The 24,434-nt window shown below is 44.9% G+C and overlaps 1 protein-coding gene and 1 long non-coding RNA gene across 3 annotated transcripts; both read right to left on the bottom strand.

The window, feature by feature from the left end:
• Positions 1-3,249: 3,249 nt before the first annotated feature.
• Positions 3,250-23,346, bottom strand: LOC129418006 (GTPase IMAP family member 9). 2 transcript variants are annotated; one of them, XM_073869417.1, is made up of 3 exons: positions 23,193-23,339; positions 20,271-20,325; positions 3,250-4,820 (listed from the first exon to the last, which is right to left on the bottom strand). In XM_073869417.1, exons 2-3 carry the CDS (start codon positions 20,296-20,298, stop codon positions 3,964-3,966), a joined length of 885 nt encoding a protein of 294 aa, XP_073725518.1. In that variant the 5' UTR covers positions 20,299-20,325; positions 23,193-23,339; the 3' UTR covers positions 3,250-3,963. The 2 variants fall into 2 exon arrangements, with proteins under 2 accessions (XP_073725518.1, XP_055028888.2); XM_055172913.2 differs by lacking the exon at positions 3,250-4,820 and adding an exon at positions 17,752-20,084 and having other exon boundaries at positions 23,193-23,346.
• LOC141365260 (uncharacterized) lies at positions 7,111-8,401 on the bottom strand. Its single transcript, XR_012370469.1, has 3 exons — positions 8,044-8,401; positions 7,903-7,998; positions 7,111-7,716 (listed from the first exon to the last, which is right to left on the bottom strand). It is a non-coding gene; the product is annotated as an uncharacterized lncRNA (long non-coding RNA).
• Positions 23,347-24,434: the final 1,088 nt, after the last annotated feature.

Here is a 24,434-nt window from a genome sequence, read left to right as displayed (position 1 = left end):
GTCGGCATTTTGAATTTTTTCTTTAAGTTCAAGTATTTCAGAAACGCAATTGCGTATTGTTATGAAACTTGGTATGGTTCATCAGCAACATGTTCTGGGAGGACTTGTAAACTTTTCGGCGCCCCCTAGTGGTCAAGAGATTTGAAGCTATATCTCTGCATCTCTTTATCGTATTTACACCAAATTTGGTGGGTGTCATCACAATCAAGACCTGAGTCACAATTTATTGTTTGGTCAGTGCCCCCTAGTGGTCAAGTCATTTAAGGCTATTTCTCCTTATCGCTTTATCGTATTTACACTAAATTTGGTATGTGTCATCACAGTCATGACCTGAGGCACCATCTATTGTTTCGGCAGAGCGCCACCTAGTGGTCTCAAGATACAAAAAATTGCTATTTTTTTTCTAAAACTAATGCAAACTTAGATCTTAAATCATGACAGTCATCACGTATGAATCATTTTTTGCTATGTTCGGCTTGACCCCGGTATCGCTGCTTGCAGCTATATTTATTGTTAGTTTTCTTATTATTATTCCGCTTCTTGTTCTTCCGCCATTGAAGTCAATGGCAGCCCATAGAACCGTACGTAGGAAAGTTATGAAATTTGACACACATGTAGAGGACAGTCTCAGAAGTTACTATAGCAACATTGGTGTGTCTGACTCAAACCCTCTAGCGCCACCAACAGTCCAAATATCCACTTATGTTCATGCTCATAACTTCTGACCCGTGAGTCCTAGAAACTAAATTCCTGTTTCTTCTGAATCATTGGCTCATGATGATTCAATTGCATACGTTGATGTCATTTGTGTCATGCAAATCTTTCCGCCATTTTGAATTTTCCGTAAAACCTACTTTTTCGAACTCCTCCTAGAGCGTCCGTCCGATTTGCATGTCCTTTGATATATAGCATCTAGAGACACCCCAGACAAAAAGTTATCAAAAGCTTTTTGATAGACCAATGCGTTCTCGTATAAATTGACAACATATATGGCGGCGAGCACGCCAAAACGGATGTGAGGCCATATCTTCGCAAAACTTTATTGTATCGACACGAAACTTGGTATATGTCATTACAGTCATGACCTGAGGGTGCCTGCAACGTTTCGTCACAGCGCCACCTAGTGGTCACGAGATTCGAAAAATGCATATTTTCACTTATAACTACTTCAAACTTGAGTCTAAAATCATGAAGGTGGTCTTGTTAGATTCCTTGAGGCATGCCGAGTCAAACGATACCAAACGGTTTTCGGTCGGCCATTTTGGGTGTCGGCCATTTTGAATTTTCTCATTAAGTTCAGTATTTCACAAACAGAATGGCGTATCGCTACGAAATTTGGCATGGTTCATCAGTGACATGTTCTGAGCGCACCTATAAATCTTTAAGACGGCGCCACCTAGTGGTCAGGATATGTAAATAAATTGTTTAAAATCTTTATATCATTTGATATAAATTGCCACACTGACATAGGACTTTACTCTATTGATTCCTTGGCTCATGCTGAGTCCGACTGTACCAAATATGTCTGAGTCAAACCTACTTCCTGTCGGCCATTTTGAATTATATTGAACACCTACTTTTTCGAACTCCTCCTAGAGTGCTTGTTTGATTGGCTTGATTTTTGGTACACATCATCTAGAGACACTCCAGACAAAAAGTTATCAAAAGCTTTTCGGTAGACCTATCCGTTGTCGTATAACGCATCAAAGAATGCGAGGGCGAGCACGCCAAAATGTGTTTGAGCCTGTATCTTCGCAAAACTTCTGCATATTAATATGAAACTTCGTTTATGTTATAACAGTAATGTCCTGAGGGTGCATGCACCATTTCGTCACACTGCCCCCTACTGGTCACGAGATATATATAACCTTTATTTAACTAGGAAAGTCACATTGAGGTTGTAACCTCTTTTACAAGTGAGACCTAGTCAAGACAGGGTTAGATAGCAAGAATAAACAAATAACAATCCACAAACAAAACCAAACATCATTAATAAATACAACAAAGAATACAGCAGCATAAACATTTAGATACTCAATACTGTTCACAGAAATAAAAAATGTCTATTTTTGCTTATAACTACTGCAAACTTGAATGTAAAATTATGAGAGTGGTCTTGTTAGATTTCGTGAGGCATGCCGAGTCAAACGATACCAAATGGTTTTTGGTCGGCCATTTTGTGTGTCGGCCATTTTGAATATTTTCTTTAAGTTCAAGTATTTTAGAAACGCAATTGCGTATTGTTATGAAACTTGGTATGGTTCATCAGCAACATGTTCTGAGAGGACTTGTAAACTTTTCGGCGCCCCCTAGTGGTCAAGAGATTTGAAGCTATATCTCTGCATCTCTTTATCGTATTTACACCATATTTGGTGGGTGTCATCACAATCAAGACCTGAGTCACAAACTATTATTTTGGGCAGTGCCCTCTAGTGGTCAAGTCATTTAAGGCTATATCTCTGTATCACTTTATCGTATTTACACTAAATTTGGTATGTGTCATCACAGTCATGACCTGAGCCACCATCTATTGTTTCGGCACAGTGCCACCTAGTGGTCTCAAGATACGAAAAAATTGCTTTTTTTCATAAAACTAATGCAAACTTAGATCTTAAATCATGACAGTCATCACGTATGAATCATTTTTTGCCATGTTTGGCTTGACCCCGGTATCGCTGCTTGCAGCTATATTACTACATTTTACTGTTTTGCATCTGGTCTGATACTATAAAACTTACATGGTGACCACTAGATGCCGCTGTCATCTTTATATCCACCTTAACATTAAATAAAAGTCTTTAACACATTCATTTTTTTACTGGCTAAATGGTTCCATCAAGAACCTTTGATATCCAAATAACCTTTCTTCGGTTCTTTAAAGTACCTTTGACTGAAAGGTTCTTTTAGGAACCAAAAATGGTTCTTCTATGGCATCACTTTGAAGAACCTTTTAAGCATCTTTTTTAAGAGTGTACTCAATCACTAACATACTAACTCAAACTAAAGCAAACATTGCAAACGTTTTGTATTGTGGTCATGCCAAAAGGGAATGAATCTTGAATCCTGAATCTTGTTCTTATCAAATTTTTTCTACCTTTTCATTAAGCAATTTTTAACACAGCTGCCTTTGGTTAACTGCTCACTTTAAAAAATACACTTTTTAAAACTTATCATAAACAATTTGTTTTGTAAAAAGCGTTATACAAATAAAATGTATTTGACTTGGGTCATACTTTAGCTGGTGTAGTCTGTTGCCTTTCAAATCATAGAATTCCTCTAAAATATATTAAATTAATATAAATTAATAATTAACTATTCAATAATGTTTTTAAGTCTATTGTTATACACCCTGTTTTCATGAGCTAAATAACCTCTACAGTACATATTGTACAGGAATACAATAAACTTAACAAAATGAAATGGATTACTTTTTAGTGTAACATGTGGAAAACAGCTTCATAATTTAAAATTCATGTGCAATATTAAAGTTGATTATTAGTTTATATACAACAATAGACAACAGTAATATTTAATGTTTGTTTTAAAGCAGTGGTGTGCAATCATTCATCAATGTTGGAACAATGTTTTTTTTAAACAAGGTTAATCAGATCCCAAGAAAGCTTGCAAACACTCTATTGCTCCACGATGCGGTTGAGATGACTTTGCTCGTGTGTATGTTCTTTCTTCTGACTTTGAACTGAGGCAATCATTACTATACTTCAACAAAAATGTCATTTTTGTGCTAAAAAAAGGCTCAATACCTTATTTTTCTTTCGGAAAACTTTATTATTTTGCAAATATATGTATTTTTTGATTCATTCTATACATTACACACAGGTATACTACATCCCCACTCAAGCTCTCAAGTAACTAATATTTAGATTTTGTTCTGATATTAAATGTCATTATTTATAATGATTATAGATAGTAGTATTTGTTTATTAATTTATTGTCTAATAAGGCCTAGTTTGTTTTTGCATGAAGTGGGACATAAGAAAGCTCTTTAAAACAAGGACAAACAGATCCTAAGTAACCTCGTAGCCACTCGATTGCTCCGTGGTATGGTTTAAGTGACATTACCCATGTATATGTTCTTTCTTCGGCTTCATCACTGATCTGCTCTTCTGTCAATCTGCCATCTGATTCTTGTCTAATCTCCTCTATTGTATTGTTTATGTACACGTCCATACACTGAAGCATGTTATTAGTGTAGCATCTTCCTCCGTTCTCTTCCACCATCTTGTCTATGGTGTTCAGCAGATTCTCAACCTGAACTCTGTTGCTCCTGTATCCTCTTTTCTGATGATTCCAGTATCTGTTATCAATAACATGGCAACGACCTCCACACTTATCCACCAACTGTTTTAACTCTGGATTCTGATTTGCAAATTCCTCAATGGTCTGACCTTTATCCAGATTATCACCATGAGTGAAGAGGACAACTGCATAATTCAAGGCACCTTCCCCGAATAGGCTTCTGATTTGTCTCACAATCTCGATCTCGTGAGTTGTGTACGTCTCAACTTTGAGAATAATTAAGATGGCATGAGGCCCTGGAGGAGATCTGATGATAGACTTCACTATCTCCTTCTCCAGCTCTTCCTTAGATAGAAACGTGTCCAAAACTCCAAGTGTGTCAATGTATTTGATGACTCTACCTTGGACGGTTGCAGTTATACAGAGAGATTTCTTAGTCACAGAAATGGACTGACATTTGGTGACAAAGAATTTACCATTTAAAATGGTGTTCCCAGTTTCGCTTTTCCCACTACCAGTTTTCCCAAGAGGCAAAATTCGCAGTAGTTGTTTCTCCTCACACACTGTGGAAAAAAGAGGAAAACAGAGAGATGTATGTATTTATTTAGCAGGTGCTGGTCATTCACCTTATTTTTATATGACCAACAAACTCATGCTTTATTTAACCATGTAAAATAACAAATAATGTGACACACATCCTGGTGCCTTAATTTAAGTTTTTAGCTAGTTTTAAACTATACACAAAATACATAAAACTCTGAATACATTCCACTTTTTAAAATTAAATAAACGTCAAATAAAAACTGAATAAACTTTTAATAATCTACCTGATAATTTGTGAATGGTTGACTTGTATGCTTCTAAGAGAAATGTTAAACATAGCTACATTTTATTTTATTTTTGTGCCAATGAACATTACACTGTAAAAAGATTTGCTTTAGTTGCAGCTGTTTGCCTGTAATTTACTGTAGATTTAATTTTATGTTATTTACTGGCAACAGTTCAAAGTGACCTTGAGCTATGGAAAGGCCCTATTTAAATAAATAAATAAAACTTCTTCAAAGTTAAATAAACATGAAACATGAACAAATATTAAATTTTTAACAGTATATGTTGATTGTAACTGATGTAGCATGTTAAATGAGCACGCAATAAATGATAACAAGCAAGAAGATCTGGTAAAGGGATAACACTTTTATTTAATATTGCATTAAGTAAAATACAGAATGACAAACAATGAGATATGTAGTTTAAGATAAATAAGAAAAAGGCAGTACATCAATATCTAACTATAAAATACACTAGGAGTTAAGCAGGTTTATATGCATTACACCTGTGTGGTTGGCTCTAATTCACAGACCCATGCTAAATGGGCAGTAATTTAAACATTAAAGGGGCATTCCACTTTTTTTTTGAAAATATGCAAATTTTTCAGCTCCCCTAGAGTTAAACATTTGTCTCTTACCGTTTTGGAATCCATTCAGCTGATTTCTGGATCTGGCGCTAGCACTTTTAGCATAGCTTAGCACAATCCATTGAATCTGATTGGACCATTAGCATCAGGCAAAAAATAACCAAAGAGTTTCAATATTTTTCCTATTTAAAACTTGACTCTTATGTAGTTACATCATGTACTAAGACCGACAGAAAACCAAAAGTTGTGATCTTCCAGGCAGATTTTGTTAGGACTATACTCCCTTTCTGGCATAATAATCAAGTACTTTGCTGGGGCACGTTCAATCTCACACCGGTGCACAACGTTTTGCTACGGTTTCCGGGTTGAACGACATGTTTCCTAGAAACGGTGTGCAACGGAATGCAACAGGTTTTAGAAGCTTTTCTCGTGTTTTGGTGGGCCCAATCTGCGGCAAGATGAATAAAACCACGCGGTAGTAAAGAGACAGCTCGCTCAATGGGTTCAAGTTGGAATGTTGTCTTTCATTCTGTATGGCAAGTCGACTGTAACATTGAGGGTTTTTTACAGTATTAAACACACATTTATAACGATTTCATCATGCTTCAGAAACATTTAAAAAGGACACAACGAATGGCCTCTCAGCTACCGTAGTTGCAACTCTTGCGTCATCACAACAGGGCGTTCAACACATCACCGTTTCTGTTTAATAAACATTGTTCAACGTTGTGCAACGTTTTGTCGGGGCTGAACGCAGCCCTGATGTAACATGGCTGCAGCAGGTGCCCGAAAATAGTCCCCTGCCATTGAAAGGACTTTTTTCGGCTGCTGTGTAATATCACTACGCCTGCTGCAGCCATGTTACATCAGCAAAGTCCCTGATTATTGCGCCATTTTAAGAGTATAGTTCCTAGCAGGGGCGGAGCCAGACATTGTAGACATTGGGAGCTTAGCCCAAATCTAGGGGTTTCAAAGCTTGGTCCCTGCTGATATTTTTTCTCCATTTACGGCAGCTTTATAAACAATTTTTTAATCTAAGTGTTCTCTGTATTGTCATTTTGAAACTGTAACATAATTTTTTTTGACAATGATACTTTAACTTCTCTTATCCAAAAATAGGCAAACATGTTAGCTGTAGGCTAATCCAGTAACTATAAAGCTACATAAGAAAGAATAACAATTTTGACTTTATTTATTTGAGAACAATTTCTCACCTGCTTATGGAAGCGTTCTCTCTCTCTGTGTGTGTGTGTGTGTGTGTGTGTGTGTGTGTGTGTGTGTGTGTGTGTGTGTGTGTGTGTGTGTGTGTGTGTGTGTGTGAGATCTTACCCTCCTCTCTTCCTATTTGCCCAGACAGTTATCACACATAAGGATATTTTAATGTAAGAGATTGGGGATTCACATTTTATAACTGTCTATCAATGTATTTCTGAGGTGAAATTGTCACCACTAGGGGCTGGCTGTGTTTGACTAAAGCCACGCCCCTTTTCAACTCCCACCTCGAGGAGGTCCCCAAAGCCAACCCAATGACCAGACAAACACGGAAACAGGTGAGTAAAATTTAAAACAAGCTTTATTGAATTTAAATATTTAAAAGAACTGGGGAATTGGGGAAAGGGGAATTTAAAACTAATAGGCTTCTTCTCCTCCCTCCAGGGAGACTGCAGCCCGGGCAGACAGGGGCAAGGGCAACAGGGGTGTCAACCACCAAAAGCCGGGAGAAAGAGGGAATCGTCAGGCTCCGGCCTGGACCCTGTTAACCGTGGCGCCCTCCTTCTTCTTTCCCGGAGGCAGAACAATTTCGGTGTGACTGGTAGGAGATTTTCCACTGTCCGTGAGCCCTTCCTCGGTCCGGCAGGGGGTCCTCGCCCCACGTGCCTTCACGTCTCCCGCAGGTGTTTACTGCGACACAGAAACACGGTTAGTGTGGATTTGGTATGCTTCTCACCGGTTCTGCCGCTTACAGCTCTCGGGGCAGGTAGCGTGTTGCACCGTCTGTCCTCCGATTGTTCACTCTCGTCCTCCTTTCTCTCCTCAGGCGGCCACTAGGACACAAAGACACTGTTACTGAGACTTCGAGTATTTCTCACCGGCTCTGCTGCATACAGCTTTCTGGGTAGGTATCACGTTCACGGTCTGTTCTTCAATTATTCACTCTCGTTCTTCTTTCTCCCCACAGGTGGCCGCTAAGACACAAAGACACTGTTACTGAGACTTCGAGTATTTCTCACCGGCTCTGCTGCATACAGCTTCCTGGGTAGGTATCACATTCACAGTCTGTTCTTCACTTATTCGCTCTCGTTCTTCTTTCTCTCCACAGGTGGCCGCTAGGACACAAAGACACCGTTACTGAGACTTCGAGTATTTCTCACCGGCTCTGCTGCATACAGCTTTCTGGGTAGGTATCACATTCACAGTCTGTTCTTCACTTATTCACTCTCGTTCTTCTCTCTCTCCACAGGTGGCCGCTAGGACACAAAGACACTGTTACTGAGACTTCGAGTATTTCTCACCGGCTCTGCTGCATACAGCTTTCTGGGTAGGTATCACATTCACAGTCTGTTCTTCACTTATTCCCTCTCGTTCTTCTCTCTCTCCACAGGTGGCCGCTAGGACACAAAGACACTGTTACTGAGACTTCGAGTATTTCTCACCGGCTCTGCTGCATACAGCTTTCTGGGTAGGTATCACATTCACAGTCTGTTCTTCACTTATTCGCTCTCTTTCTTCTCTCTCTCCACAGGTGGCCAGCTAGAACGCAAGACACTGTTACTGAGACTTCGAATATTTCTCACCGGCTTCGCTGCATACAGCTCTCCGGGCAGGTATGGCTTTTTCTTCTCCGTAGGTCAGCAGAGGGGCGAAGGTCACACACCACCTCACCGGGTCGAGCGCTGCCCTATCTCCACTGCCCGTAGGCCGATCGAATCCTGGACAGGGGCGCCCCTTTGTAGGGACCGCGGGGGCGGCGGACTCTTTCGCCTCCGACTCTGCGACAAAAGACAGACACAGGTAAGTGTACACCACGAATACTTCCAATACTTCTCTTACAGCCCTGGACAACTCTTGGTCCGCGTCCCTTCGTCCTCCGAAACGGCACACAGCGTATGGTAGTAGAAATTTCTGAGGTCGTTAGCCCCTCCGTCCTCTGCCCAGTAGAGAAGATGGATGTACGGGGCTTCGTCTACAAGACACACAGCAACCCACAGCAAATACACAGCACCACTCCAATGTGAAAGCTTATTATTTGTAAAGTCTCACTCACCACGCTATAAGTGCAACACCACAAGGAAAAGCGCCCGGTGTCCTCCACTGCGCTTGGGCTAAACAGGGGCGATGGCAAACACGACCGAAATAAAGTCTCGTTGCTGTGGCTGTTTTGGATCTATGCTTCCAGCGGCTCGCCCACCACGCTATTATAGGGGCAGGGCCGCCCGTTTCCTCCTCGAGGACTCCAACGATCACACAGGTTAATCTCTGCAGTTTACTCCACACCAAACAAGTATACTCACAGCGGATAGCCTTTGTTTACGTTGTACAACAAGGTCAGTTTTCTTCCTGCTTTACTCCTTCAGAAGTACTGGTTAAACCAAAGTTCCTTTCTTCTCATCGGATTTTCCGTTTACTCCAGCAGGTCCACCGTCAACTACAGTGAGAGAGGGAGAGAGAGAGAAATACAGACAGCCACCACGTCTGACAATGAGCACAGCTCCGTTCCTCAGCACACGCTAACAACAACCCAACTGTCATCTAACTGCGCTTTTTATACTCCTCTTTGTACTCCAGTGATCCAATTACTCGGCGATCTCTTCAACTAGGCACAGCTGTGCCCAATCGGCTGATTACAGCCTTCGCGGAGCCGCCGGATGTCCGGTGTTTCCATTTTCCGGTCGGGGCGGAAACATCCGGGCGGAACCAAACTTCCTCAACTTTTGGTTCCGCCCTGAAAAGTCGTCACCCCGTGACATCCTCCCCCGCCAATACATTCCAGTCCCTGGAATGCCTTTGAGTAGTCCACTCACCATAGCGGGAAGGGGGCCGGCCGCGGTTCTCCCGTTGAGAGCGCCTTACAGGGGAGTCAGGTTCGGCGGGCTCGGGCACAACCTCAGGTTGTCTTTGGGCGGCCAGGGGTTCGGCTGGCTCTGGTGCTGGTCCTGGCTGCCCCTGGGCGGCCGGGGGTTCAACTGGCTCAGGTGCTAGTTCTGGCTCCCCTGGGGCGGCCGGGGGTGGTGCCACCACAGGTAAGCCTGGTACCACAGCCCATCCTTCCATCCAGGGGGCCGTCGGTGCCGGCTCCGCAACTACCTCCTCCGTGACCTCGGGATAATTTGGACAAGGGCGAATCATGTTTCGGTGTACCACCCGTTCCGGGCCGGCCTTTCCTTCCGGCCGGATGGTATACACCGGCTGGCCCGGTCTCTGCTGCCTACAGACTACGTACGGGATGGCCTCCCAGCGGTCGCTCAACTTTCCTTTGCCTTGCCGCCGGTTGTCTCGTACCAGGACTCTCTCGCCTGGTAACAAGGGGGCTTCCCGGGCCGTCCGGTCGTACAACCGCTTGTTCTTTTCTCCTGTGGCCCGTATTTTCTGGGATACCTGCTCGTAGGCAAAGTGCAGCCGTTGGTGATGGCGCCCCACCCATTCCGTCACGCTTCCTTCCTCCTGGCCCGCGGCCGCTCCCAGGACCAGGTCCGTCGGCATCCGCACATGCCTACCGAACATCAGATAAGTGGGGGCATACCCCGTCGTACTATGAATGCTGTTATTATAAGCTTGTAAGAGGTTCGGTAGAGCACTCACCCAATCACTCTGCTTCCGTTGATCCAAGGTCCCTAAGAGCCCCAACAGGGTTTGATTAAACCTCTCGCAGCAGCCGTTTCCTTGAGGGTGATATGACGTCGTATGGGTCTTTGTGCACCCATACAGCTGGCATAATTCCCGGATCACCTTTGATTCGAAATTAGCCCCTTGGTCTGAGTGTAAGAACTCTGGACATCCGAATGTTTGGAAGACGTGCCGCCATAAAGCCGTTGCGGTGGTACTTGCCGTCTGATCGAGGGTGGGGACTGCCCATGCATACTTCGTAAACAGGTCGGTGATTACTAGGATGTTCGGATAGCGGTCCTGTGGCCGGCCCAGGGTCAGGAAATCCATCGCCATGATGTGAAGGGGGGCTTTGGCACATATGGGTATCATCGGCGCTCGGGCCTCTCGTCGAGACTTGAATAACATACACCTGGGGCAAGCTTGGACCAAGCTACGTACTGATGCTTCCAGCCCCGGCCAGTAGAAGAACCTACGCAGCAGTGAGGCGGTCCGTTCTTGTCCCTGGTGCCCCAGCTGGTCATGGTAGGCAGACACCAGGGCTGCTGTTTGGTCGGCGGGCACCACGATCTGGCGCACCTCCTCGCCCAGCTTCGGATCACTTACTTTTCGGCAAAGTACCCCCTCCTGTATCTCCAGCTTGTCCCACTGTCCCAGCAGTCTCTTTCCTGTCTCTGTCTGGGTCAGCCTCTCGGACGACGTTGGCCGCCGGCCTTGCTCCACCCACATCTTCACCTGCCATAAATCCTGATCCTGGGCCTGTCTTCCCTTCCACCGGCAGGGGTCCCAACCCCAGCTCCCGGGTGCCGCCTCCTGCTGGCCTCCTGGTGCCTCCACGACCCCTATCAGGTAGCCTTCCCCCTGGCTTTCCTCTTCTTGGCCATTCCAGCCACCGGGGCCGTCCACCTCTGGCAATCGGGACAAGACATCCGCGTTCGTGTGTTCCCGGCCGGGCCGATACTGCAGTTGGTAATCGAAATTGGCAAGTTGTGCCACCCAGCGCTGCTCCACAGCTCCCAACTTCGCTGTCTGTAAATGAACCAGAGGATTATTGTCTGTAATCACCGTTACCTTAGCACCCCAGAGGTAGTCCTTGAACTTCTCGCTCAGGGCCCACTTCAGGGCCAGCAGTTCCAGTTTGAATGAGCTGTAATTCGCGTCGTTCCTCTCCGCTGGGTGGAGGCTTCGGCTTGCGTAGGCGATCACCCGTTCCGTACCCGCTTGTCGTTGGGCCAAGACTGCTCCCAGCCCCAGGTTGCTAGCGTCTGTGTACAAGAGAAATGGTTGGGTAAAGTCTGCATAGGCCAAGATAGGAGCCTGTAACAATTCCTGTTTCAATCTCTGAAATGCCCCCTCACAGGACTCGTCCCAATCGATAGGGGGTGACCCCCGTCCCCGGTTTCGCCCTGTGCCGACCAGTAGCTGGTTAAGGGGCTTGGCAATCTTTGAAAAGTCTTTTATGAACCGTCTGTAGTACCCCACAAACCCTAGAAATGACCGCACTTGCCTCACAGTCTTGGGTGCACTCCAGTCTCTTACCGCGGAGACCTTCCCAGGGTCTACGGCCACCCCAGCAGCGCTGACTACGTGGCCCAGGAACTGGACTTCCCGCCTCAACAGATGACATTTTTCGGGTTGTAACTTCAGCCCATATTTCTCCATCGCCTGAAAAACCTCTTCGAGGTGTCGGAGGTGAGACTCGAAATCTGGGGAATACACAATTACATCATCCAAATATACCAAGACAGACTCCATTAACTGACCTCCAAGACAGCGCTGCATGAGGCGTTGGAACGTGGCCGGAGCGTTACAGAGCCCGAAAGGCATCCGTTCCCACTCGAATAGTCCGAACGGGGTCGTGAAGGCGGTCTTCTCTCTATCGGCCTCGGCCACTGGCACCTGCCAATATCCACTGGCCAGATCCAAAGTGGAGTACCAAGCAGACCGCGTGAGACCGGCAAGGGAGTCTTCAATCCGGGGTAAGGGAAAAGCGTCTTTCTTGGTCACCAAGTTAAGCTTCCGATAGTCCACACAAAACCTCCAAGCTCCTGACTTTTTCTGTACAAGTACGATAGGGGCTGCCCATGGGCTACTACTTTCCCGGACGACGCCTCGCTCCAGCATACCCTGCAGTAGTGAGCGTACCTCTGTATACAAGGTGGGTGGGATCGGCCGGTACCTCTCTCTACTGGGTCCTGCATCTCCAGTCGGTATATGGTGTTCCACCACCTTAGTACACCCATAATCCTCCTCGTGTCTTGCGAATACATGTTGCCATTTCTGAAGGAGGGTTTGGAGCCTTTGTGTCTGCGCCTGTTCCAATTTCTCCCCTTGCAGGGACTCACCGGCCAAGTGTCTCGGCACGTCCTTCTCCCCGTTGTTCGAGGGGGCCTCCATCTGGGTCAGGGCCACCTCGATGACAGTGGGGCACACCTGACGGAACCTAACATCTCTCTCCTCCCTCACCTGATGGGGCGCAACCCCCGTTAATCGGGCCAGCCGCTGGTGTCGGTGTAAGTATACTGGGTAGGGGTGGTCGTTTCGGACCTTCACAGGGACCCTCCCCCGGCGGACCGCCGCTAGGCCTCGTGCTACTTCCACTTGGGGGCAATCGGCGTGAGGTTCAACCAATACCCATTCTTCGGGGCCAACTCCTCGGGGGGCTACTCTCGCCCACACCATGGCCTCACTCCTAGGGGGAATAGACAGAGCGAATCGACACATCACTCTTCCTACCTCCTCCCGGCCTCTGCGGACCTGGGTCATCTGGACCCGACGACAGTCGGCTACTACTTGCTCCCATAGGGGCCTCTCGACAGGGGAGATCCTAGGGCCGGGCTTAGCCCGAAATAACTCCTCCCAACATTCGGAGAGGACGTTCATACCTAATAGGGCTCGATGGACACCCAAACATCTGTCCTCCACGATAATCACTCCTTTTTGGGGAACCAACACCCCATGAACTTCTACGTCCGTCAGCCGGTAGCCAATATAAGGGATCTCTAGGCCGTTGGCGCCCCGCAACGTCAGCCAGGGGGCCTCCCCTCCTTGGGCACTCTGCTTCCCAAATACTTCCTGCGAGAGACTTTCCGCAAACAATGTCACTTGAGAGCCCGTATCTACTAGGCACTGTATTGTCTTGCCACATACCTTCACCTCCGCCACTGGGCTGTGCCCAACCATCTGGTCTCTAGACTTCTCACGTCTTCCAGGGTCTTCTCTAGGGGCCCCGGCCACACGACCCACTGTGGCCGGTCGTCTTAAAAACCCCCCTCCGATGCCCTGCGAGGCCCACACTGGCGACTGTAATGCCCTGGTTCTCCACACCGATTGCAGATTGGCCGCCCTTGGTCATCCCACTCGAAGCGGGGCCGGTTCAAACGATTCGGGCGTCCCGGTGGCTCTCGGCCCCTCTCAGAGTAGACTCGCTCTCGGGGTGCCGGCCTCGGTTCCTCTCGCGCCCTACTTTGGCGAAGTTCTCCCAAGAGGGTCTTAGATAGTTCCGACATCTGCTCTCGGACATCTTTCAACAACTCTACCCTCAGGGCTTGTTTCCAGTCTGCGTGTTCAGGTGGTGCTGCTGTGTTTCCACTTACGGCTGCACATACAGGGGTTTCGGTTACTTCGGCCTCATCACCCTCCAGGGCTAGCGCCTCCTTCCTGAGATCTTCGAAGGTAAGCCCGGGGTCCCTCCGAAACTGGACCCTCAGACTTTGTCTCACGGGGCCTTCTTTCATCCCCAAGAGGAATTGGTCGCGTAACAAAGCTTCTCCATCTCCTAGCCCATGGTCTCGTCGGGCTTGCAGGCGAGTGAACTGCTCCCGCAGCCTGAGGGCAAAAGCTCGAATAGGTTGTCGGGGGCCTTGTTTGCAATTAAAAAATTGTGAACGGAGGACAGCTACGGGGGTATGGTCACCATATTGTTCAGCAAGGAACTGGAACACAGTCTGGGCGGTGGCTCTAATTGCTTCGGGGGCGGCTTGTACCTCTCGCCGTGCTTCTCCTTCTAGGGAGTTCAACACAAATTGGAGCCGCTGGGCGGCGCTAAGGCCCTGCAAGTCGGCCAAGTACTCCAGTTGGGCCTTCCATTCGGTCAGGCGTACCTCCGACTCTGCTCCTCCATATCTCTGGACCCATGGGCTGCCCATGATAACGGGTGTGGCACGGGGTGGGGCTGCTGGCCCCGCGTTGTCAGTCATTGGGTGACCTTGGTTACTCAACTCGAGGTGGGACCCTGCCGACTACGCCAAAATCTGTCACCACTAGGGGCTGGCTGTGTTTGACTAAAGCCACGCCCCTTTTCAACTCCCACCTCGAGGAGGTCCCCAAAGCCAACCCAATGACCAGACAAACACGGAAACAGGTGAGTAAAATTTAAAACAAGCTTTATTGAATTTAAATATTTAAAAGAACTGGGGAATTGGGGAAAGGGGAATTTAAAACTAATAGGCTTCTTCTCCTCCCTCCAGGGAGACTGCAGCCCGGGCAGACAGGGGCAAGGGCAACAGGGGTGTCAACCACCAAAGCCGGGAGAAAGAGGGAATCGTCAGGCTCCGGCCTGGACCCTGTTAACCGTGGCGCCCTCCTTCTTCTTTCCCGGAGGCAGAACAATTTAGGTGTGACTGGTAGGAGATTTTCCACTGTCCGTGAGCCCTTCCTCGGTCCGGCAGGGGGTCCTCGCCCCACGTGCCTTCACGTCTCCCGCAGGTGTTTACTGCGACACAGAAACACGGTTAGTGTGGATTTGGTATGCTTCTCACCGGTTCTGCCGCTTACAGCTCTCGGGGTAGGTAGCGTGTTACACCGTCTGTCCTCCGATTGTTCACTCTCGTCCTCCTTTCTCTCCTCAGGCGGCCACTAGGACACAAAGACACTGTTACTGAGACTTCGAGTATTTCTCACCGGCTCTGCTGCATACAGCTTTCTGGGTAGGTATCACGTTCACGGTCTGTTCTTCACTTATTCACTCTCGTTCTTCTCTCTCTCCACAGGTGGCCGCTAGGACACAAAGACACTGTTACTGAGACTTCGAGTTTCTCACCGGCTCTGCTGCACAGCTTTCTGGGTAGGTATCCGTTCACAGTCTGTTCTTCAATTATTCACTCTCGTTCTTCTTTCTCTCCACAGGTGGCCGCTAGGACACAAAGACACTGTTACTGAGACTTCGAGTATTTCTCACCGACTCTGCTGCTTGCAGCGTTCTGGGTAGGTATCACATTCACAGTCTGTTCTTCACTTATTCACTCTCGTTCCTCTCTCTCTCCACAGGTGGCCGCTAGGACACAAAGACACTGTTACTGAGACTTCGAGTATTTCTCACCGGCTCTGCTGCATACAGCTTCCTGGGTAGGTATCACATTCACAGTCTGTTCTTCACTTATTCGCTCTCGTTCTTCTCTCTCTCCACAGGTTGTCGCTAGGACACAAAGACACTGCTACTGAGACTTCGAGTATTTCTCACCGGCTCTGCTGCATACAGCTTTCTGGGTAGGTATCACATTCACAGTCTGTTCTTCACTTATTCGCTCTCGTTCTTCTCTCTCTCCACAGGTGGCCGCTAGGACACAAAGACACTGTTACTGAGACTTCGAGTATTTCTCACCGGCTCTGCTGCATACAGCTTTCTGGGTAGGTATCACATTCACAGTCTGTTCTTCACTTATTCACTCTCGTTCTTCTCGCTCTCCACAGGTGGCCGCGGCTCTGCTGTTTACAGCTTTCTGGGTAGGTATCACGTTCACAGTCGGTGCTTCAATTTTTCACTCTCGTTCTTCTCTCTCTCCACAGGTGGCCGCTAGGACACAAAGACACTGTTACTGAGACTTCGAGTGTTTCTCACCGGCTCTGCTGCATACAGCTTTCTGGGTAGGTATCACATTCACAGTCTGTTCTTCACTTATTCACTCTCGTCCTTCTCTCTCTCCACAGGTGGCCGCGGTTCTGCTGCATACAGCTTTCTGGGTAGGTATCACATTCACAGTCTGTTCTTCACTTATTCGCTCTCTTTCTTCTCTCTCTCCACAGGTGGCCGCTAGGACACAAAGACACTGTTACTGAGACTTCGAATATTTCTCACCGGCTTCGCTGCATACAGCTCTCCGGGCAGGTATGGCTTTTTCTTCTCCGTAAGTCAGCAGAGGGGCGAAGGTCACACACCACCTCGCCGGGTCGAGCGCCGCCCTATCTCCACTGCCCGTAGGCCGATCGAATCCTGGACAGGGGCGCCCCTTTGTAGGGACCGCGGGGGCGGCGGACTCTTTCGCCTCCGACTCTGCGACAAAAGACAGACACAGGTAAGTGTACACCACGAATACTTCCAATACTTCTCTTACAGCCCTGGACAACTCTTGGTCCGCGTCCCTTCGTCCTCCGAAACGGCACACAGCGTATGGTAGTAGAAATTTCTGAGGTCGTTAGCCCCTCCGTCCTCTGCCCAGTAGAGAAGATGGATGTACGGGGCTTCGTCTACAAGACACACAGCAACCCACAGCAAATACACAGCACCACTCCAATGTGAAAGCTTATTATTTGTAAAGTCTCACTCACCACGCTATAAGTGCAACACCACAAGGAAAAGCGCCCGGTGTCCTCCACTGCGCTTGGGCTAAATAGGGGCGATGGCAAACACGACCGAAATAAAGTCTCGTTGCTGTGGCTGTTTTGGATCTATGCTTCCAGCGGCTCGCCCACCACGCTATTATAGGGGCAGGGCCGCCCGTTTCCTCCTCGAGGACTCCAACGATCACACAGGTTAATCTCTGCAGTTTACTCCACACCAAACAAGTATACTCACAGCGGATAGCCTTTGTTTACGTTGTACAACAAGGTCAGTTTTCTTCCTGCTTTACTCCTTCAGAAGTACTGGTTAAACCAAAGTTCCTTTCTTCTCATCGGATTTTCCGTTTACTCCAGCAGGTCCACCGTCAACTACAGTGAGAGAGGGAGAGAGAGAGAAATACAGACAGCCACCACGTCTGACAATGAGCACAGCTCCGTTCCTCAGCACACACTAACAACGAACACAACTGTCCTCTAACTGCGCTTTTTATACTCCTCTTTGTCCTCCAGTTATCCAATTACTCGGCGATCTCTTCAACTAGGCACAGCTGTGCCCAATCGGCTGATTACAGCCTTCGCGGAGCCGCCGGATGTCCGGTGTTTCCATTTTTCCGGTCGGGGCGGAAACATCCGGGCGGAACCAAACTTCCTCAACTTTTGGTTCCGCCCTGAAAAGTCGTCACCCCGTGACAAAATCATTGTGAATTTCAGTGAAATGCATATGGACAAAACATAAGCTGCCTAACTAACTATATATTTTCTCACCTTCTTACTTCTGATGTCTTTCAAAATATAAATTGTATATCCATCTATAAAAAAGGATATATGCAACAATGAGCAAGTTTTTTAAAAGTTTTAATTCACTGTTATTTAATGTACTTTAAATACAACGTTACCAACGACAGTGTGCAGCAGAGGAGCAGACTAGACCAGAGCGCAACAGTAAGTTAAACGTTAGCCATGCAGATAATATATTAGTTGAAGCTATTTAACAGTATTAAAATCACATAACTATAAATATACACTTACAGTAATAATGGAGGCACTAAAATAATAAAGACACTTTAAAAATGCGTTTAATGTGGAGAGATTCAGCATATTTATTTGCCTTCAACTCGCATCTCTCATTCATTTTCACTGGAGTGGGGGACCGGAGAGTTTAAGCTAAATACCGCCACCTAGCGTCCTGGATGAATTCATTTTACAGATCTGAAAAGATTTGGGGCTTTTGACAAAACATTCAGGGCTTGAGCCCCAGAAGCCACCCCCTCGCTCCGCCCCTGGTTCCTAGCCATATCTGCCCGGAAAATCTGTGCTTTTAATTTTCTGTTGGTCTTAGTACACAATGTAACTACATAAGAGTCAAGTTTTAAATAGGAAAAATATTGAAACTCTTTGGGGTTTTTTTAGCGCAATGCTAACGGTCTAATCAGATTCAATGGACCGTGCCAAGCCATGCCAAAAGTGCCAGCGCCAGATCCGGAGATCAGCTGAATAGAACCCAAAACGGCAAGAATCAAATGTTCAACTGTATGGGAGCTGGAAAATGAGCACACCCCCAAAAAAAGTTATATGTCCCTTTAAACCAAAGTACAATGAATATACAGAAGCATTTCAAACTAGGCAAAGCATGACATATACAGCATAATCTACAATACTGACAGCATTAGAAATCATCCTTTAATAAATGTTTAGCACTAAAATCAAGGCTATCTTACGAGAATTCGTAGATATTTTATGAGTTGGCTTATTTGTATTAATTCATACAACCATATTTGTAGATTTTTGTATGATTTGCCTCGACCCCTGTGATGTTGGGGGTTAGGGGTTGGGTTTCATTGTAGTTATAGAATTGTACATTTTTGCACGATTAACTTCATATGAATTCATACGAATTAGCCAACTTGTAAAATATGTACAAATTTTCATGAGATCAGGCTACTAGAGTCAGGTTCAGTGTAGTCTGAACACAATGTTCCTTGCATCACTATATTTTCTGCCTTCTCTTTACATGCATGAGCTGCCTTCCTTACCGCTTCCCAAACTTTCTGTTCTCCCTCTACAGCTTTATATCCAGTATGACCTCCAACTGCTGCACCTGCAAGCACAACACCTCCAACTGCAAGACAAACACTTGTCAGCACATCACATGGCAGCCCTTTTGCCAATGGTGCAGCAGCTGAAACCTTATCAAAACCAACTTTCTTAAGAACAAAAGCAATAGACGTGGGAGTTCCTAGCAGAGCACCCAACAAAACTCCTGTGGTCACTCCTGCAAGTCTCATTCTGAGTTTAGTGTGCACTCTGTTCTCTGCCTCATCTCTGATTTGCTCTTCCAACAGTCTTCCATTTGATTCCCTATTAATCTTATCCTCCGTCTCTTGGATTTCTCTATTCACAGTTCGTAGCATTTCATTACTGTAGCGTCCTCCTCCATTCCTCTTTATCATGTCTTCTATAGTGTTCAGTAGATTTTCTACCTGAACTTTGTTGCTCCTGTATCCTCTCTTCTGCTGATTCCAGTGTTTATTATCAATGACATGACAGCGACCTCCACACTTATCCACCAACTGCTGTAACTCTTGATTCCTGCTTACAAAATCCTCAATGGTCTGACCTTCATCAAGATTATCGCCGTGAGTGAAGAGGACAACTGCATAGTTTAATGCATCTTCCCCAAATGATTCTGTGATTTTCCTCACAGTTTCCATCTCTTGACCTGTGTAAGTCTCAGCTTTTAGAATAATTAAGAAGGCATGAGGCCCTTGAGAACTTTTAATGATAGACCTCAATATCTCTGATCTCAGGCTGTGCTCAGTGGAAACTGTATCATAAAAGCCAGGGGTGTCAATGTATGTGATGGGTCTCCCATTGACTGAAGCTGTTTTTGAGTCGCATTCTTCTGTCACAGACACAGAGGAACACTTTGTCCTGAAAACATTAGGAAGACCTAAAATAGTATTTCCTGTATGTCTTTTCCCCGTTCCTGCTTTACCGAGTGAAATGATTTGAAACTCTTCCTTCACAGGCCCTGTGAAAAAAGAAAATTCTAAAGATTTTGGAATATTACTAAACCTTACCTCATTTTTAGAAACGACTCAGCCGTGTTTTGTCTCTTGTTAAGTTTTGTGTCTGCTCAATCTGTAAATTTGTAATGACAATGTTTTGGATTACACTAGACACATTTCACTTGTTTGTTTCTGTATATCTTTCGTACCTTGACTTGTACTGAAGATATTCCCCATGGCAACTTGCTCAGCTCTGGAGAGAATCTATTAGAAAATAAAACATGGCTAATCAAAATCATATATTTATGGCTTTTCCCAAGGTATTAGTATAATACAGGTAATATAATTAGAATATTATCAAAAAGTTGATCCACTTCACCAGTTCCATTCAAAAAGTGAAACTTGTATATTATATTCATTCATTACACACAGACTGATATATTTCAAATGTTTATTTATTTTCCTTTTGATGATTATAACTGACATCTAAGGAAAATCCCAAATTCAGAACATTGATAATTTTGTGAAATAGAATATAAGACGACCATTGACACCTTGCAGAAGGAGGGCAAGACACAAAAGGTCATTACAAAAGAGGCTGTCTGTTTACAGGGCTCTATGTCCAAGCACATTAATAGAGGGGCGAAGGGAAGGAAAAGATGTGGTAGAAAAAAGTGTACAAGCAGTAGGGATAACCGCACCCTGGAGAAGATTGTGAAATAAAACCCATTGAAAATGTGGGGGAGATTCACCAAGAGTGGACTGCAACTGGAGTCAGTGCTTCAAGAACCACTACGCACAGACGTATGTAAGACATGGGTTTCAGCTGTCGCATTCCTTGTGTCCTCTTGAACAACAGACAGCGTCAAAAGACAAAGAGGACCGGACTGCTGCGGAGTGGTCCAAAGTTATGTTCTCTGATGAAAGTAAATTTTGCATTTCCTTTAGAAATCAGGGTCCCAGAGTCTGAAGTAAGAGAGGAGAGACACACAATCCATGGTATCCTTGTTCTTGCAAGGATATTCAGGCAAAAGGAGCCCCAACTTGTCACGGTTAATCCGTGTCATGTCTTGTCTCTGTTCCGATTGTTATCACCTGGACATTCATTGATTAATTACCTGCCTCATCACACCTGTTTGTCATTTAGTCTGTGTATATATACCTCTGTCTTCTGTTTGCTCACTGCTGGATCATTGTCATTGATACCCTGTCTGTTCCTGTGTTAATGTTCCTGTGTTCATGTTCCTGTGTTCCTGCCTTCACCATGTCTGCCCTCATGTTTTTATTATTAAATGTTATTTATTTTGAACCTTGCGTTTGCGTCCTGTCCTTACAACCCTTCCGTGTCGTGACATAATGATCCGGTCATATTGGACACAGCAGGTTCACGGAGGGTGGCTCCCCCAGGAGTTTCGTCGAGGGGGAGTAGTGACATCAGGGTTCGTTCCCCATCAGCCCCAATGTCTCTTGGGGACCACCGTGAGCGATCGCTCGCTCCTGCGGGAGGAGGATCGGCCCAGGCGGTCCCCCAACGGTTGAGTCGTTGTCGACGGTCCCTCTGAGGACCACCATCCTGCTCGCAGGGAGATCCGGAACGGACCACGCCCGATCATTTCCCCGGGGTGGCTACCGAGGGTCTCCGTTTCCGCGAGGGGATGGGAGATGATTTCCGGGGGCATCTGATCGTCGACGATTCCCAGGAGGGGGGTAATTCGTCTGCCTCGGTTCTCGGAGCGATCGCTCCGGTTCTCCTGGCGCAGTCCGGCCAACCGTCCTGTTGGTCTCATCCCGGCGGCTGCCGGCTTCGCCAGGGTCCCCAAGCCCTCCATCCCTCCCTTGGACTCTCGCTACCAGACTTTGTTTTTGTTGTGTTTTATGTGAGTGTCTGGTAGCCACTCGTAGAGGGGAGGGTAATGTCACGGTTAATCCGTGTCATGTCTTGTCTCTGTTCCGATTGTTATCACCTGGACATTCATTGATTAATTACCTGCCTCATCACACCTGTTTGTCATTTAGTCTGTGTATATATACCTCTGTCTTCTGTTTGCTCACTGCTGGATCATTGTCATTGATACCCTGTCTGTTCCTGTGTTAATGTCCCTGTGTTCATGTTCCTGTGTTCCTGCCTTCACCATGTTTGCCCTCGTGTTTTTATTATTAAATGTTATTTATTTTGAACCTTGCGTTTGTGTCCTGTCCTTACAACCCTTCCGTATCGTGACACAACTAAGTATTGAGTGCTGTACATGCATACTTTTTATGTTCATACTTTTCAGTTGGCCAAGATTTCTTAAAAAAAAAAATCCTTTCTTTGTATTGGTCTTGTATTTTCCTTAGTTGTCAGTTATAATCATCAAAATTAAAAGAGGTAAACGTTTGAAATATATCAGTCTGTGTGTAATGAAAGAATATAATATATAAGTTTTACTTTTTAAATGGAATTAGTAAAATAAATTAACTTTTTGATGATATTCTAATTATATGATCAGCACCTGTATTAACTCTAGCAGGTAAATACAGCCTGATTTTATATTTATTTTATAACGTGTAATAACGTCTATAACATGTAGCAGGCAGCATACAGCATATGATGCACAATAAGCAAGACACAGTAACCTACACTCTTAAAAATTAAGGTGCTTTACAATGCCATAGAAGCCCAATTTTTTGCTTAATAAGTTTTATAAAGAACCTTTATATCCCAAGAACCTCTTTCTTTCACAACACGTTCTTTAGATTATAAAAATGTATGAAAGAAATGGTTCTTTAACCATTTGACTGTGGAACCAAAAATGGTTCTTGGAATCGAACTGAACAACCATTTAAGCTCATTTATTTTTAAAAGTGATTTTTTTCTAACATAAACCTAATTTTCTTATTTTTATGCCTCTAGTGGTTAATGAATATAACACAGATTTTTGGCTGGAATGCAACAGGCTAAAGTGGCACAACGGTATAAGGAAAAGCGTGCGCAGTAGGCTAGATTAAATCAAACCCAACCAACTGGAATAATCAATAAACAACGTTACCAGGTGTCTTGTCGGTTTATAAGACACCATCTGGGCTTGTAGATGATACATGCATCCAAATGTGTGTCCTCTTTAAAAAATATATATTTTAATTATACTTACATCAGTTGTCGGTGATGTTACCTCCACTTTTGTTTCTGGCTTTCACTTTCTATGGAATTTTCCGTTAGGTTCTGGAATTATAGCATCCAATCTTTTTATGGACATTGTGGCCCCCATGTGGTTAACGGAAAGCATTACACCATGGTACACCATCCACAATGCTCATAGGACATAGGAGTTTAACCACATGGTATGACATTTCAAAACATGTCTCATGAACTTCAAAAGTATCCTTATTAAGACCACCACCTTATCTTTAAAGTCATCATTATGCTCTATAAACCATAAAATAGGGCCATCATAAGGAGTTTTTCGTTCTTGCAGAAGACATGGATAAACATGAAGTTCTGAGGCCAAATATTGACACTATGCCAGAGAGTGGATATCTGATAGATATATATATATATGTAAAGTATGTAAAGTATGTGTATTATGCATAATGAATGGATATATATTATGATATGATCTCATGTCAGTGATACCCCATCATATATATATATATATATATATATATATATATATATATATATATATATATATATATATATATATATATATATATATATATATATATATATATATATATATATATATATATATATATATATATATATATATATTTAAGCAATAAGGTACGAGAGGCTGTGCTGTATCGTGAATAAGTAACGGCTGAAGGGCGTTGTTAGGCACGACGCGAAGCGGAGTGCCTGCAGCCCCTTCGGCCGTTGCTTGTTCGCGGTGCGGCGCTTGCCTCGAGTACCCTACTGCTTTTATAAAACGGTTACCACACAATATTAAAGTAAAAAAAATATTAGTGCAACTTTCATGAAGTTAAATCAATAAAAGCATTCCTTCCGCTAGAAAAAATAGTCCTTGAATGCAAACAACAACATGGAAGCTCAAATAAAAACAACAAACTGCTCTCAGACTTTGTCTCATTATATGTTTATGTGTTACTAAGGGTGTTGCTAAGGGCGCAGTGATATTAAATAGAACCGTTGGGTGAAGCGGTCATAGCAGTGTTTTATTGTGAATAAAGCACACCTATTTACCAATCAGAATCAAGGATTGGAACTAACCGTTTTATAAATATATATATATATATATATATATATATATATATATATATATATATATATATATATATATATATATATATATATATATATATATATGATGGGGTATCACTGACATGAGATCATATCATAATATATATCCATTCATTATGCATAATACACATAC

The sequence above is a fragment of the Misgurnus anguillicaudatus genome, chromosome 7, assembly GCF_027580225.2.
Source record: "Misgurnus anguillicaudatus chromosome 7, ASM2758022v2, whole genome shotgun sequence".
Classification (NCBI taxonomy): Eukaryota; Metazoa; Chordata; class Actinopteri; order Cypriniformes; family Cobitidae; genus Misgurnus; species Misgurnus anguillicaudatus.
This window is presented reverse-complemented; position numbering and strand designations above follow the sequence as displayed.